General features: G+C 39.3%; 1 protein-coding gene across 1 annotated transcript in view; it reads right to left on the reverse strand.

Annotated features, from left to right (window-relative positions):
- ANXA9 (annexin A9) overlaps positions 1-17269 on the reverse strand; it is a 504993-nt gene that overhangs the window by 302365 nt on the left and 185359 nt on the right. Inside the window, exon 2 of the mRNA XM_044080038.1 lies at positions 15179-15245. Coding sequence (XP_043935973.1) covers positions 15179-15238 — 60 coding nt within the window. The 5' untranslated portion in view covers positions 15239-15245. The remainder of the gene's footprint in view (positions 1-15178; positions 15246-17269) is intronic.

The following is a 17269-nucleotide window of genomic DNA, read 5'->3' on the forward strand; positions in this document are numbered from 1 at the left end:
ATTTTCTCTTTTCACCAGTATTGAGCAACCATGAATTTAATTGATATAAACAAAGGATTTGGGGTTGCCTCACAGCAAGAGGTTCTCTGGTTCAATCCTCAGCTGGGGTGACTTCTGTGTGGAGTCTGCATGTCCTCCCTGTGGTCGCGTCAGTTTCCTCCAAGTGCTCATGTTCCCTCCCACATCCCAAAGACATGCTGTAGGTGGATTGGACACTCTAAATTGGCCCTAGGTGTGAGTACGTGCATGTGTGTGCCTTCTGTGGAAGATTGGGCGCTGGGTTGGCAACTCGACACCGTAAAACTCCACTGCCAATCATGAGCAGACAGGTGATCCACTGCGGTGACCCATAATCGGGAAAAGCCGAAAGAAGAAGAAAAAGAAAGAGTCTTATACCTTGCAAAAAGACTGTTTATGATCAGTGTGTGGGTACACATAGGGAAATTTGTCTTCTTGATCATCTGTGATTAAGCAATTGTTATCTGATCAATGGTATGTCACTCTATCACAGGAAAAACTGTGGAATGTGCTACCGTGTTCAAAGGTAGGAAAGTAATCGTGCATGGTAGACAGCAGAGCAAAGTCGGGGGGTGTATGCTTCGTTTGCTATGTTCCTTGCCATGCTTTTAATGGCACATGATGGAGAGGAATGAAATAATCATCTTAATTATCTTCCACTGACCATCTCTTCAGGATGTGGTTGCATGGGGAATCAGGATTGCTGTGAGCTCCAGTGGAAGTGCTTGCTACTTTTTTTTCCATCAAGGTAGAAAATCATCATTATCAAACATACAGAACTAATATCTCTTGATATCAAGCCTAAAGAGATGAATTAAGCCATCATGCATGAAACAGAAGAAAAATGCCTCTTAATTATTACTCTATAAAAGAGTTCCCGGAGCACTCTTAAAGAACACTTCCACCGTCCAGTTCCACTCATTAAAGTAAAACTCCACCCCAAAGTCAATTTTTTTCTTTCCAAAAAGTGTTTTTCTTCCTTGTAATCCAAGACTAAGCAGTTCACATACAGAAAAAAAAAATATTTAATAATTATTTTTGCATTTCTTTCTTGCATTTGTCTCATCTACATCACAACAGCTACTAAGAGTGGCACAGTAATTAAGTTAGGTCAATTATCCCAACAACAAAGCCATTAAAAAAACAATGACATTTAAATGTGCCTTAACAGTTACAGACTGCCAGCATCACACCTCAGATAAATAGTGTAATTGTCTAAGTTTATAACATGGATATTTGAAATTTGCCCATATTTTTGGGACTGTATTCCCTCATTATTGGCCTCGTCCAGGTATTTTGTGCTAAGGTTGAGAGCTATGGTGAGAACTGAATTCACTGAATATGTTTGGCAGCTGTATTCCCACATTATTGGCTTTTTTCAGGTGTTTTTTGCTAAGAGGTTGACAGCTATGGTGAGAACAGAATTCACTAAATAGTAGCCATTTAAGTTTGTCTTCCTCTGTTTCAGCTGATTTGGCATAGTGGTATGTTTCTCTGACTGTTTTGCACAGGGTGTCCTGGGTTCAAGATGTGGCAGTGAAATGTATGGTGGTAACACAGCATTTTATTCTAGCAACTTTCCAACATTATACAAGCAATGTTTAAAATGTGTCCCTGGTTTTTGGCCTTTTGCCCCCCCTAAATTTTTGCTTTTTCCAGATATCTTGTGCTGCAAAGTTCAGAGATACAGCTGAGTGTTGAGTAGATTTTACAAGGAGCTGAGAGCTGCAGGGGAACAAAAGTTTAGTGCTGCTTATGCTAAGTCTGCTTTCATTGTTAATAGCACAACAGGTAGTGTACTTGCTTTTGATGCAGAAGGCTGTGGGTTCTACTCCCACAGTAGGTAGATGCATTGCTGATACTGTACTATGTTGTAAAGGGGGTGGATGCTGCAGTCATTTTGGCAGATACCTAGTAACTATGAACCTGTTTTCAGTTTGCTATCCATTCCCTATTGCGGTATTACTAGCTTATTTTTTAATGCATGCAACATAGGCAATTTATTCTTCAAGGCAACAGGTACTTTATTTGTAGATGAAACAATGACATATAAAGTTGTTTGCTAACACCAACCTCTTTATTAGTTACATATTTCTTTAATGCGGATTTTACTACTTCAGAGATTGTGCATATTTACTGATATTGGTGGACTATAGAAGGTTGAGTAGACGTTTTATGATGGAAATGTTCTGAATTGGGCGGTTTCGTCATTGGTGCATGCATCTTGTTTCATTGTTTACTGGAAAAATGTTCAAAACAATAAATTTAAAATGCCCTCTAACAACTGTACTGTATTGTACAAGGAATATAATGTAATACAGTCAGGAAGGTGTATCAAAGAGCATGTGTATATGTTTCATGTTCAAGGAGCCTATGATTTTGAAAACAGCCCAGAGTTGATCTTTATCTGCCACTGGCAAAATGTATTTTCTTTGAATGTGGGTTTCAGTGCTGTTTCAATGCATGTGAGTTTCAAGGGCAGAGAAGTTTTAATGCTAAGTCTGTTTTCATTGTGAGAATGCATTGCTTTGTTTAACAGATATCTATTAGGGTTTGTGTGGAAAATGCAAAATAAAACTTTCAAATGAAATCTAAATCATCGCAGAAGTAAAGCAGTATGCACATTACAGTGTTTATGGTAAATGGGGCAAAATAACCAAGGAATGGGGCGTTGGAATGGCTGCAGGGGGGAGGCTCAATTCGACCATGATTTTGTGATGGGGGGGAAGGGTAACAAACTCAGATAGCCCCAGTTGAACTATACCTCTTAGTTGTCCATATTTTTGCAGAATTAATAGATATTTGCTTCTTATTTTTGGTTTGTTCCTCGTAAAATTTGTGGTTTTCTAGCAAATCATTTAGGAATGAAGTCACTAAATGACAGACATTGAGTTTCAGACATCATAACCTTCAGAAAAATGCATGCTAATGCAAGACCTGTTATCTATCAACTGTCTTAAGTTTATACAAGAGCAATTTTTAGTAGTGTTTGTATGTTCCCCCAATATATTTGCCCTTGTCCAGATTTCCTGCATTAAGAGGTTGAGAGGTACGTGCAAATCGCTTTGTAGAATTAGGAATATCGAAACCTCTCAATTGTCCCCAAATTTGGCTCAAAATGTTGCTCTCCCCTAATAATCCCTCCTCAAAATGGCAATTTTGGAAGAAAATGTGGAGGGTTTACAATTATATATAACTGTAATGATCAGAGTTATAGATTACTTTTATTTCAAAAATGCATGTAGATGCTCTTATTTTGTTAGCTGCTCAAGTTTAACAGTGTTAATATTAAAAATGTGTCCCTTTTTTGACAGGTTCCCAGCTATTATCTAAGTTAATAAGAGCAATATTTAAAAATTGTCCTTATTTTTGGGCCTGTGTCCCACTTCTAGTTCTATGTATGGTTTTGTCCAGATTTCTTGCTCTGAAGTTGGGAGTTATGAGTGTCAGAGCCATCACTGTCAGCCAGAGACATTTCAAATTATGACATACTTGTTGCACCCCACCCCCCATTGTAGTGGCTCTGGATGTGTCCAAGGAAGGCAAGGAGCAGTTATGCAGTGTAAGTGTGCAGAGTATTCCCCCATCCAAGGTAGACCACAAGTAAGACCGTGGCTTTTCATCTGTCCTTGATTTTGCAGAATGTTCTGGTTTTCTGTCAGATTTTTATGCTGTTGATTTATGCTTCTTATTATTCAGGAAATGCATGCTGTCACAGTGGCCTGTTTCTCTGTTTAAGTAGCAATGATTTAATGAGCATCAGGGAAGCTTGTCGGAGATTGTAAGATGCAAGTAAGCTTTAATAAGCATACTGTTAAAGAATTACCAGCATTGAAAGTCTTTTTGTTGTTGCCATGCAGAGAATATTTACATAACTAGATAATGTATAAGCCTTGGGTATTGAAATGCATATGACAGTATTTGTAATAAAAGGACAGGATTACAGTATTTTAAGAAGCTCATTACATTTATTGGAGACTTGCAGTCATCTTTGCAGGCTTACCCGTAAAATAAACAGAATGCCAATCTATCATGTGTGGTCCATAACTTGTGCAGGAATCCTTTAAGCAATTTATCTTGAGCTTGTTTCTTGTTTGCTGTTCATTTTTTACTTTGGTCATGTCTTCCCCATGAAACAAGTAGATAGTTGTGTCAGGCAGCAGGTCTTTTTTGGATAAGACACATTTTTACAAGTGGGGGTATCACAGAGATTGCTACTTTCAGCATGTTACTTGGTACTGAATATAAATTATAATTAGAACTGTAGTGCAAGGAGAAGTGGTTTGAGTTGAGTGCTGCTTGTTTTTTATACTTGATTTTGACTGGCATTCCAGTAATGTATTTAAAAAGTAATTTATTTTTTCATGCCTCACAACCTGTTTCCATCTGGATATTAAGTAAGTTGTCATGTAGCCAATGCATTGAAATATTTTTTTTCTTCTACACTTCATTTTGTCTAGATTGGACTCTCGTAATGACTGCTTGGCACCCAGGGCAGCGTATTTAATTAAAGTTCCAGTTGTTGTTGTTTTGAGCATAGCTCCACCCCTTTTTAGTTGGCCATACCCCTTCCAGTTGGCCACACCCATTCAGCTGTCTCCTGCAGCCCTCCTTTAATTTGAAGTCACCAGCCGCCACTGTATCTAATGTAATTAAAGAAAGTGAATCTAGGCATTAACATACCACTACCTGATTTTTCAAGTTCAGCAGGTTACTCAGGTGCATAGCTTTGAAAGTGAAGTATAACATGGTTTATAAAATGTTTAATCACTTCAAAAAGCTGTTTGCAAAAAATACACACACTTAACATGGCACCTAAACTTTACATTACTAGTCTAATAGCAGAAGTAAAAGTCCAGTTTATGCACATCAGTATATAAGCCCACTAACGTCATATAGGCAAATTCAAGAGTTATTAGATTCGTATATAAAATGTAAAATTATAAGGCATGTAAATTATGTTTGTAATTCTCCGATTTGGACTCTGCTAAACCCAAAGAAATAAGGACTGAATGTATTCATTTAGTGTTTGTTAACTAACTAAGTGTACTGACCCATTATGGAGAGTTTCCATACATGATCCAGGTATGCAGACAATGGTACAAATTAAAAAAAAAAACCTATACCAGTTATACCAACTAAGCAGATAAACAATGTAAACAGTATTGGCGACTACTGGTGCAAACACAGAATTAGAAGGGCAAAACTGAGATCATCAACATGTGAACCAATCTAACACTGATTGATCTGGAAGAACTTTGCTAACAATGTGCCATGCATAGATAATAAAACCTAAATTACAAAACAGAGCATTAAACCATCTAGTTTCATTGTTACAAGCAACTTGCACTGAAAGAAATTGAACCTCAGGTCCAGATCCAAGGAGAAGAGAGATGGATGCCTGAGTTTGAATACCAGCTCACTCACTGGAGGAGTTAGAAAGGGGTGTGGGATAGAGCTCAACTACTGCAGAAGGGTGATAGGGTGTTCTGCCCACAATCAGACATGTCTACAGTGATGGGGATGGTACCATAATCATAAGGCAGATTACCATTAGCATTTCAGCATTGAAGGGGGTGGTGGTCTGGAGCTAACTGACATTACATACAGTGATGTGCATGATGTCAGTACCTCCAACTAGTTTTGGTATTCAAAAAAATTCTCTGGCGTGCAGGACAGCATAACTGATGCTGCTTGTTGCTCTGCTCTAACCCACCTCCCCTTCCCAATCCACCACAAGTAAAGTCCCCTGGCCAGGGGATAGTACTGGGAATATTAAGGTAAAATGGAGCTATAGGAGCAGCACTAGAGAGCAGTGGATGGTCAGCTGGAGGGCATGCAAAGACCAACAGAAACCAAGCTATATTCTTGAGAGTAGAGTATGGCATGGGGAACTTGGTAGGTGAGATGAGGGGACATAGTGGACTGGATAAGGGGACTGGGTAGAGATATTCTAAGTTGTGCACACGGTCCTTTTTCTACATGAGGTAGAGTAAAGGCCTGAAGTTTGTTTTGTATTCTTGATTTATGAGAAGTCCCAATGTAATTATAGATCTTTCAGTAAGTTTTATCCTAAAGCTTCTATAGTAGAACAAACCAGAATGACTGCAGCACAAAGAGTAGGTTTCATCATGAATATTCAGTTTACCAAGAGGACAGATACTTTTAAGTAAGTGCCTATGAAATAATAAATTCAGCAGTGCATTTGCTGCAATAGTATCCAGACCCATCATAATAGCTGCTGTGTTCCGTAAGGAAATGGGCTTCTTATGGTTTGTTTTTTCTTATAATGAAATTTGCTTCCTTCTAGAAGTTCCCAGCATGGCTATCTTCTTTAGCTTTCTGCTGCCTGAAGTATGTAATTTCACACCTCTTTATAGAAGGCTTACAGTGATCAAAAACAGAACTAACATCATCTGTTTCTGCTGTCGAAGTTGTTTGCTTCCAGATTGTCCATGCCTTGTCTGTTAGCTTCATGAACTGTTTAACCTCAGGAGAAAACTAGCTCTGAGTTCCTTCTCAGTAGGGGTATTGATAATGGGAAATGTTTATGGAGCAGGCAATTCATTATATTCATAAAGGGTTCCAGAACCAAGATGGAGTTTAGCTCCTACTGCACAGTGGGAGAGTCACTGACTAGTAGTTCAATTCTGGGGACAAATTCTGATGTTTATTTTTTGAGATCTAGTGGTGTATGTACTTTTGCAGGATCATTCTAATACAGCGTCTGTATGACCACTGAAAAAAGGAGTTAAAACCTTTAAGTAAGTAATACACAAGTTTATTAGTTAAAATTGTATCTAGGAGAGAATAATATCCTGTAATGTGATTGTGCCTTGTAAGCTGGCTGGCTGTTGTTAAAGAAGGCTGTACCATTCATTAGTGATTTTGTGAAAAGATGTATGTTTAGATAAATGCCAATGTATTTTCCCCTTAAAGTTAACTTATTTGTAAAGACAAACCAATAAACCAAAAAAATGGTCGGAAGCAAGTTCTCAAGTGAAGAATTTCGGAAATCAGTCAGCTCACAATAAGGCACCAAGCTCACCAAAGCAATAAATTTATTACAACGCTAACGCCAACAAATGTATATTACACACGTTTTCATCAAAAAAAAACATCATGGTTATATTATCATGAAAATATTTTATTGATGAAAAATGTTTTTAACACCTGTTTTTAACATTGAGGGACGAAGTATTAGTCACAATGCTATACTGTGTTTTCCTAAGGACGTTTGTGCCTTTAAATTTGATTCATTAATTAATTAATTGATTGAGTTACGTGTAAAGTTTTGAGTATTTATACTGTTGTGATTCACATTTACATCGTCTGATGAAGTCATTATTTTGATGAAAACGTGTGTAATATACATTTGTTGGCGTTAGCGTTGTAATAAATTTATTGCTTTGGTGAGCTTGGTGCCTTATTGTGAGCTGACTGATTTCCGAAATTCTTCACTTGAGAACTTGCTTCCGACCATTTTTTTGGTTTATTGGTTTGTTTTTTGGTGCTTCTGTTGTTCCGTGTTATTTGTAAAGACCCATTTATAAACAGTACTACAAGAAGTGCAACAACAACTACAAGAAGTGCATTTTGCAAAAGTGTGAATATTTAATTCTTTTTAGATAAGTAAATAATAAATGCATGTAATTTTAAACTGAATTAATGATACTAGTAAATTATGATACTGAAGATATGAACAACAAAAATAATTAAATTCCTTGACATTTATCTGCAGTTCCTTGGCAGACTTTCAGTTCATGAACAGCAATTATGTTACTAGCATAAAGTTTCTTATTTATGTTAAGCCCTGCCATGGTCCAATGATTTCAGGCTGTCTGACCATTTTGGTAAAATTCTTCATAGGATCATAGGATCATAGGAAGATACTAGGCTATTGGCCCTGAGGCCCTTACAAGCCTAGCCAAGAATTTAGCCTATGTTCCGACATGTCAGCACCCAATGCCACTGTCCAGCAGGGACACAGGTGGAATCCCAGGGTTGTATTTTCTGTTCCCCATCCAGTTATCCAGGTTGCACTTAAAAAGGGTTAATGAGTTACTCTGCTTGACATGGAGAGAGAGAGAGTCTATTCCACAAAAGGGGGAGTCTCTGGGACACAAATCTGCCCCACCAACAAGTCCTGTTGATGTCACAGACCAGGTTGAGGTCATGTGTGCAGGTTACTTGAGTGGAGCTTGACTTGCAAATATGCAGCAGTCCCATCAAGGTGGGGTCTGAGATTGCTTTGTATGCCAGACAGAGGTCACCTCTGAGCAGTCTGTAGGAGACTGAGTAGAGGGACAGGGCCTTTAGCCTATCTGTGTAGGCTAGATGTTTGAGGCCCTGGATTCTCCTGGTGAGGAACCTCTTTGGTCTCTACAGCTGCTACATGTGCTTTGTGAGGTACATGGCAAAAGGGGCATTGTACTCAATAATGGGTCTTATAAGGTAAGAATACAGGGATGTTATGACCACCTTGTCCCTGGATGAGATACCCTTACTAATGAGGTGGGCCATGTAGAAAGCTTTCCGTATATGGAGGTAATAGGGTGGTCAAAAGCCAGTTTGCTATCAACCTGGGTGTCCAAGTACCTCACGACTTATTGCATGCTTAGAACCTTATTATCAATGTGATAATCTGTGGGGATGTCATACTCCCTAAAGGAGATAATGATGCATTTTTTGGCATTCAGTTTGAGGCCATGTTTCTGGCATCAGTCATTTGTTTGGGTACACCCTGTTGGAGGATGTCCATATCACTAGGAGGATTGATGACAGCACCCAGCTTGCAGTCATCTGCAAGCTTGGTCAGCCATAGCCCAGTGGTTTTGGCCTGCACCTCAGAAAAGTATATCCCAAACAGCAGGGGCCCCAAGACCAATCCCAGTGGTACACCGCTCATTACAGGTCTACTGCTTGAGCTGGCTTCCCCTATTTTTACTAGGTGTGTTCTATCAATGAGCAAGTTTGCTACACATCTGGTAACATATGGATTGATGCCTAGTTGAGAGAGTTTATCTGTTATATCTGAGTGAGAAATAGTATCGAAGGCTTTGGCCAGGTCAAGGTATGCAGTATGCACCATCTTCCCCTCGTCCATGGCCTTGGTGACTGTCTCATAGCTTCATAGGTTCATAGGTTGGTACTAGGCTATCGGCCCTAGGGCCTATACAAGCCTAGCCATAACAATTCCCTGGATATTTCTTCCTGCAATATTTACTTCCCTGGACCCCTGACTAGCAGGGCGACTGATGTGATCCCCAGGGTGAATTTCCTATCTCCCATCCAATCGTCAAGGTTCCTTTTGAAGAGCGCCAAGGAGGTTCTCTGCTTGACATGTATGACCAGTCTATTCCAGAGGATGGGGAGTCTCTGGGTCAGGAACCTATCCCTCCAGCATGTTTTGTTCATTGTGATGACAAGGTTTAGATCCATGGAGCGTGTGGCCCTGAGGGATTAGGATTTCTTTAAGTGGAGCATGTCCAACAGCTCAGGGTTTGACATGGCCTTGTATGTTAAGCAGAGATCACCTCTGAGTAGACGATATTTCACAGAGTTTAGCTGGAGTTTTTTTAGATGGTCAGTATAGGGCATCTGCTTTAGGCCTGTGATTCTTTTAGTGAGGTATTTATGTGGCCTTTCCAGCTGTTGCAGATGTCTTGTGAGGTACATACCAAATTGGCGTTGTACTCTATAATGGGTCTAATGAGGGATGAGTACAGTGGGACAATGACCTCCTTTTTTCTGGATGAAAAGCCCTTAATGATGAGGTGCAACATAGAAGGATTTCCTGACTGTTGTGGCAATGTGGCTATCGAAAGTAAGACCACTGTCCACCTGTGTCCCTAAGTCTCTCATCACACTTTCAGTGTTTAGTGTATTGCCACCAATGTGGTAATTCATGGGTACATGTTTTTTCCCTAAGGGGATAACTATACATTTCTTGTCATTAAGCTTGAGCCCATGGCTCTGGCACCAAGCATATGTTTCTGCAAGGCCCTTTTGTAGAATATCCACATCATTTGGGAATTCAATAATGGCTCCCAGTTTGCAGTCATCTGCGAACTTTGTTAGCCAGAGTCCCTTAGTGCTGGCCTGTACTTCAGAGAAGTAGATGCCAAACAAGAGCAGTCCGAGGACTGAACCCTGAGGTACTCCACTTGTCACTTGTCTGGAGCTGGATTTGGAGTCGGCTGCTAAAGAAGTTGACCAAATTTAACAAGCATGACCTGCCCTTGATGAAACCAAATTGTGCGGGATCAAGTGTCTAGAGGGTGCCAAAGTCCTTGTTAATGAGGTCCATGATAATCCACTTCATGACCTTGAAGATCAGGCTAGTTAGGCTGATGGGTCTATAATTTCCTGGATTGGTGGATTCTCCACCTTTGTGCAAAGGGATGACAGTGGCTGTCCTCCATTCGGCTGGGATGAAACTGGTATTCAGGCTTTGGTTGAATAGGGTGCCTAATGGTGCTGCAAGTTCCTGCCTGAGTTCATGTAGGATGAAGCCTGGTTTCTGTATTTTCTTATTTTTCTATATAAATACAAGCAAAATAATAGTATATTCAATGTTCAATAATACATATGGTACAAGACACAAAGTTTGAATTACATTGGAGATAGTTAAAATATATAGTATCATTAATGACAATATAGGAACCATATAATACACTAAGAAGCCCCCCCTGACAACAGATTAAAACTTGAGGAACTCAGTACAGTACTGCCAACAGTGAAACAGTTAAACAGTGCAGTCTGGTTATTCCAGCAGAGAGCAGTAGGGCCATGTGGAATGCAACTGAGAGCTGCCACATATGGAACAAGTGCATCAGTCCATGTAAGGAAGATCATGTTACGAAGGCTGAGGGATGGATAGTCTATCCCTGATATAGGGAGCTGATCTGAAAAAAAAAAAAAATTACTCCCAATGTGCACCTTATCCACAGGACAATAACTTCGTTTTCTTGTGACTTATCCACATTCCATGAAGCCACTTTAACCATCTGGGTCAGTGTAGGTCCTCGTGCCCCACCACCACTGTTCACCCCAAAAGGCTTTCTTTTCCAGGCAGGAAACAGGACATGGCAGCTTATTGGAGAGCAGTGGGTAATGTTCCTAAGAAATAAGTTCAGACTCTACAGTTAAGTACAGAGCTCCCTATTTCTGCAATGGGTAACCAGTCAGCATTAGCTAAGGTGCCATGTTAATGTTTCTATGATCTACAGAGTGTTATGAGCATACATAGTTTGTTAAGTGTCTGTTTGAAGTATTTTAACATTTCTGGAAAGCCCTAGACAAATTAGGTGTAGGGCAAATGTCAGTGTCGTAATCACAATGTTGTTACCAATAGCAGTACCAAATGTGAGTTTGTGCTCAAAGAGAAGAAGAATAGCTTCAGCACCCGGAGGTCTGGCAGCCTTATATGTTGCCTTCTGAATCTGATACCCAGCCTCCATTCTGGTGAACCAGTCTGCCAGATAAGCAAAATAATGGTAACAACAATCAGATTACAAGATAACTAAATTCAACAATGTGTCACACAGCTCATTTGTTTATATGTAAATCATTCAAGGGAGAGGCACCTGGCAGTCTCAGAGGGAACCAACCATGATCTTCCATGTTAGTGAACCATTTTAAAATCATTACAAATTTACAAGACAGGGTTCTTCACATATGCAGAATGGTTTTATTTTAATTAAGTAGTCCCTTATTGTCCAAAAAATCTCATGTAGTAAGAGGTAAAACAGGACTGAAAGGGAGATTGGCAAATGTTGAGTCCCAGAATTGAACCTAGTTATACCTATGCAGAGATTCTGCCATTAGTTGAGAAGGTACTGCCAACGTAAAAGATAGCAGACTTCATACAGTGTCAGCTGTTGTTTTCAGGTTACTGACAGGAACACCCATGTTTTTCCTTAAATCTATTATGTTAAGAATTGTTTCTAAGATTATACATAGTGTTGCGAATTCTTTGAAACCCATATTATGTAAGTGAGAGTACTTCATATTAATAAACCTGTTCTGGTGCCTAATAGCATACATCTAACTCAGGTTTTAGAAAACAGCAAAATGAGATCAAATAAGTAACTTGAAATACTCATGAGTGCAAGATATTGGCCTAGCTACATGCATCATGGAGAATACCATGCATAAAAAAGACTGACTTCATGTTTATTTGGAGCAGTGATATTCATTGCTCCCGATCTGACAAAACCAGGATGAAGGGAATCGGGGCCCCTGGCCCTTTATCAGGAGTCTGCAAAAGACAGTTCTCCATTACATGTTGAATTATCCTTCTCGCATTGACATGAAACTGACCTGAGATGTGTAGTAGGACAGCTCAGCAACATTTGAATTTTTTGAGAAGTCAGGTGGAACTCGAGAGAAGCACCTTTCTGGCTTATAGGTTCATAGGTTGGTACTAGGCTTTAGGCTCTAGGGCCTATACAAGCCTAGCCATAACAACTCTCTGGCTATTACTTCCCACAGTATTTACTTCCCTGGACTCCTGTCTAGCAGGGCAACTGACGTGATCCCCGGGGTGAATTTCCTATCTCCCATCCAATCATCAAGGTTCCTTTTGAAGAGGGCCAAAGAGGAGCTCTGCTTGACATGTATGGGCACTCTATTCTAGAGTCTGGGGAGTCTGTGGGTCAGGAACCCATCCTTCCAGCATGTTTTGTTCATTGTGATGATAAGCTTTAGATCCCTGGAGTGTGTGTCTCTGAGGGATTGGGATTTCTTTAATTTAAGTGTAGCATGTCCAACAGCTCTGGGATTGACATGGCCTTGTATGTTAAGCAGAGATCGCCTCTGAGTAGACGATATGTGACAGACCATAGGTAGAGTTTTTTTAGATGGTCACCATAGGGCATCTGCTTTAGGCCTGTGATTCTTTTAGTGAGGTTTATTAGTAATGGCAATAACTTTGGACAGTGTGGTTCCCAGTACTGTGGCTGACCTTGTGAAGTCATCAACCATTTCAGTCAGATCAAATTCAATGTATCAAGTGTGCATCTGTATACAGCAACAGTTAGAATAAGATTAATTTGTTTCATCTTTTCTATTACAAAAAAACCCATAATGTCCTATTCTATTTGTGCAATAAAAGCTTATGTAGGTGAAAACAGAAGATAAAGTAAGAGATGAACATCTGAACATTTGAAAGATGTTAAGAGCACTTATTATAAAAGTATATCTCTTGTTAGCCTTTTGTAGAAGCAGGTCATGGACTAGCTGAGTTTAAATGTATGGTTTTTAGAGTAATATTGATGAGTTCAGTCACGTTAAGAAATTTGATGACTGTTGGACCCAGGATGTGGCTGAAATAGCTACAGATAAAATTAGAAAACACGTGTTGCAGTCTGACCTGACAGCTGTTTGTCTCAGAATTGTGTATTACCTCACTACCAACCAATGTAGTGACCAATATGGGATACTGATGTAAGAACTCCAGGAAGTAGAATTATCCATGCATTATATGGCAATTACGAGTGTAAATAAGAGGGTTAACAAAACAGAAGGGGGCCTCGCTGCCAGTGAAAAAAAAGCAAAAGTCATTAATTCAAGTAAGCTAAACTCTAGATGTGTTTCCAATACAGGCAGGCTACTAGGCAGGTGATGAGCGAGGTTTATCTTACAGTGAATGAAGGTGCATGTGCATGTGCATGCCTTTGTTTTAGAGCAACAGGTACTCAAGCAAAAGTGACGACCAAAGGCTGTTTAATTAGTGAACACTATCCTTTAGTATTAACTTGTCTGTGTTATTGAAGACAGCAAAATGAGATCAAATGTGTGCATGGTATGGTGTAAGTGCAAAATATTGAAACTGATGCACATAGTCCATTTATGCTGCAATCTGCATCCTGATTCAGAGATGTTCCGAGTTCCGCCCCTTACCATAATCAGCATCCTTTCAAAAACTAGAATACTTTACACATGGGCCTTGACAACATACAGATTGTCTGATTATCAGTGCCAAATATGGCCTTTCTGAACCTCTACTTAACCTCTTTAATCTAAGCCCTCCACTGGTTACATTCCTGAAGCCTGGAAGACAGCCATTGTAATGGCATTACACAAAGGTAGTCCAACCATGGACCCCGGTAACTATAGACCCATTAGTCTCACCAGCCTCATATGCAAAGTTATGGAGTGCATTACCTCAGACTACATTAATCTGGACATTGAAAACATCTCATCCCTTGACCTACATCAATCTGGCTTTATTAAAGGAAAGTCCTGCCTCTTTGTTTCTCTAATTTCTTTGAAAAAGCAATTGAAGCAGTGGATAGTGGTTATGCAGTCCATACAGCATATCAAGACCTGGCCAATGCCTTTGACACTATTCCCCATGCCATAATTATTGACAGACTTGTAAATATAAATATAAATCCTTATATTGTGTGTTGGATATCTAACTGGTTGTCTGACAGAACCCATGTGGGTAGAGTACCAGGTGCCATTTCTGAAAGCAAAACATTTACCACAGGGATCAGTTTGGGGCCGTCTCCCATCTGGCATATATTTCTTAGACCTTCAGGCCATATCCAAACTGCAGTGCCCATTCTGTTTCTCATTGATTCATTGTGTCATGTAACAGTTTGTATTTTGACTGTGTCTCTGATATAAGCCACAGTTTGTGCCACTGTACTTTATGAGTTTCATTCTAAGAAATGCCTTAACCTGTGTTTTAAAACAATTATTTAGTGTTATTCAGTCCATCCTTTATGAAGAAAGTTGAGGACTGTGTATATACCTTTTCAATCTATAATACACTCTGTTATCCATTATTGCATCTAAATTGTTCTAGACAGTATGAAATGTTTGTCTCTCTCCAAGCTATGTAAAGTTGTATGTGTCTATATTTAGCTAATTTTGTACCATCATCTTTTGCCTTGCAACCCTCTGACCTGGAATTAATTTATTGTGTTGTGACCTACACTCCTCTGTCGAAAATAAACTCTCTTCAGTTGCTCATGAAAATAGTCCATGTGGGAACAGTGCAATGTGCCTATCAGAGAAATAAATTAAATTAATAAAGCAATCCTGAACTTTCCTGGCAAAAGTGGATCACTCACCTAGTCAGTAAGGATTAAATTAACGGAGATTTGAAAATAATTTAATAAGAAGCTAAAGCAATCAATAAACTTACTGTTCTGGAAGTCCTCAGCATTTTGTTGACAGCTTCTGCAAGGTTCCATTTTGAATCCATTTTACTCCTGTGGTAAAAAAAGAGACATATGATAAGGTCGGTGGTATAAATTGTACTGATTGCATTTAGTGCATGAGACTTGTATAAATGGTACAGTTACTGGCTATAAGGCTATCTGATCAGATGTCTGCAGAACTAACCTCAACAACACAGGCATAGAAATAGTGAGGAATCAGATCTATATAATGTACTCATATGTGTTTATTTATTTTCTTTTCCTGTTTCTCTCTGTTTGTGAATGATGAGCTAATTATAATTATGATACCTCAGCCCACACATCACCCTCTTCCTCCTACTCTCAGCTTTCTAGCATGTTCTCTCAGAATCAACCTTGTTTTCCTGGTCAACTATGTCTCAGCTCCCTTACTGATCTACTTTTAACTTCTACAGTCAGTCTGTCTGTCCTACAGTGTCATATTTTTGTGAAACTGAATTTCACTGTACTCCTCCAAAACACTGCAATTTCTTTTTTTTGCTGCCTTCATTCATGTATTACAAGTATGCATCACAGTTACTGGTAAACAGAAGAGTCTGCCTATCCTTTGTTGAAATATACCCAGAAACAAAGGCAGCCTATGTTGGCCTCTAACAAGCAGATATTGTGGGACTATTAACTGTTTTTCTTATGGCTTGACTACTTAAACATGCATAATTTTAATGGCATATGCTGTAGTCAGCCTCTTGTCATATGATGTATACCTTTATACAAGTCAGCATGTGTTATTTTCTTATCTGTGACATTTCCATCACCGCAGATGAGATCTTGCCTGCCATAAACATTTTTACAGAGGCATACCTACTTCAGGCATGAGCTAATGCTTCCTGGGAGTTTACTTGAGCAAATAGGATTGAGAGTATTTCATGTTTTTCTCCTTCATGGAGTATGACCATCAGAAATTGTCTGACTGTTATGTAAAACAAAGATCAGTTTCAAGGTATTCTTTCAGATGACTGTAACATGTCTATCTCACTCATGTGGAGGTAAATGCACTTGATTTTCAGACCATTCTGTAGAATTAGTAAAGAAAAGGAAGGCCACATATACACATCAGTCATTGTAGACAGTGTACTAGTGATTTCAAGTGCCATTTACTGTGAAGGCAGTTAGTAACATAATATAAAAGTGACAGGCACAACAGGGAATGACATGCAAGACTGAGAAAACAGCTGTATAACAGTGTTTCATAAAACTGATCAAAAGTATTTTACAAAGTGGGGTACAGTGAGAGACACAAATCAGAGAATAAGTGAAAAAGAGACATCACCTGAACCGAAACAGAATTGCAGTGGTAGTGATAATCTAGTGTCAGCATTAAAGCAGAATAAAATTAGCCATGGATAAGCCCCCACTTGTAGCCTGCTACGCCCATGCAAACACTTTAACCCAGTTTAACGTTTGCTCATTTTGTTTAGTGCCAGTCCTGGGGTACTGTGAGTTGTGATCTTACAGGGCTGCAGTATGTAACATTTTGGTGGGGATCTAGAGGGATGAAAATCAAGGGCAAATGTTGCTCTTAACTTAGAACATTGTTAGAACAGCAGACTTTGTATCGACATTCTTTGTCAAGGCTATTAAGTCTGAAACTAAAGTGACTGCCATTATTTACTGATAGCAATCTTCACTGATTAACCAGAAAAAATACAAACAGTATGATAAACACTCAAAAATATGAGGTAAAATCAGAGACATTCTGCAAAACTGAGGACAGCCGAGAGCATCTGTGGCTCCTCCTGTTCCCTACTGAAATGTCAGGACCTGCAATGCAAAGTCATGAAACTCTCCCAAAAAAAGACTAAAACTACAGGAAAATAACGAACATTACACTTCTCCTTTAAACTTGCTTTTTGCAAGGGACCAAGCACCTCTGCACCTCTTATCAGGAGAAGCAAGTCTCCCCACACACTCAGAACCTTTATATACCAACTCTGAGATCACCATACTTGGGAGGAAAAAAAGGAATATTCTGAGAGATGGCAATCTCAGACTTATTATATGTAAGTCTGGATTTTCAATCAGTCAATCTCTACATT

This window comes from Protopterus annectens, chromosome 8.part0 (genome assembly GCF_019279795.1).
Source record: "Protopterus annectens isolate FY-2018-M chromosome 8.part0, PAN1.0, whole genome shotgun sequence".
NCBI classification, from domain to species: Eukaryota; Metazoa; Chordata; order Ceratodontiformes; family Protopteridae; genus Protopterus; species Protopterus annectens.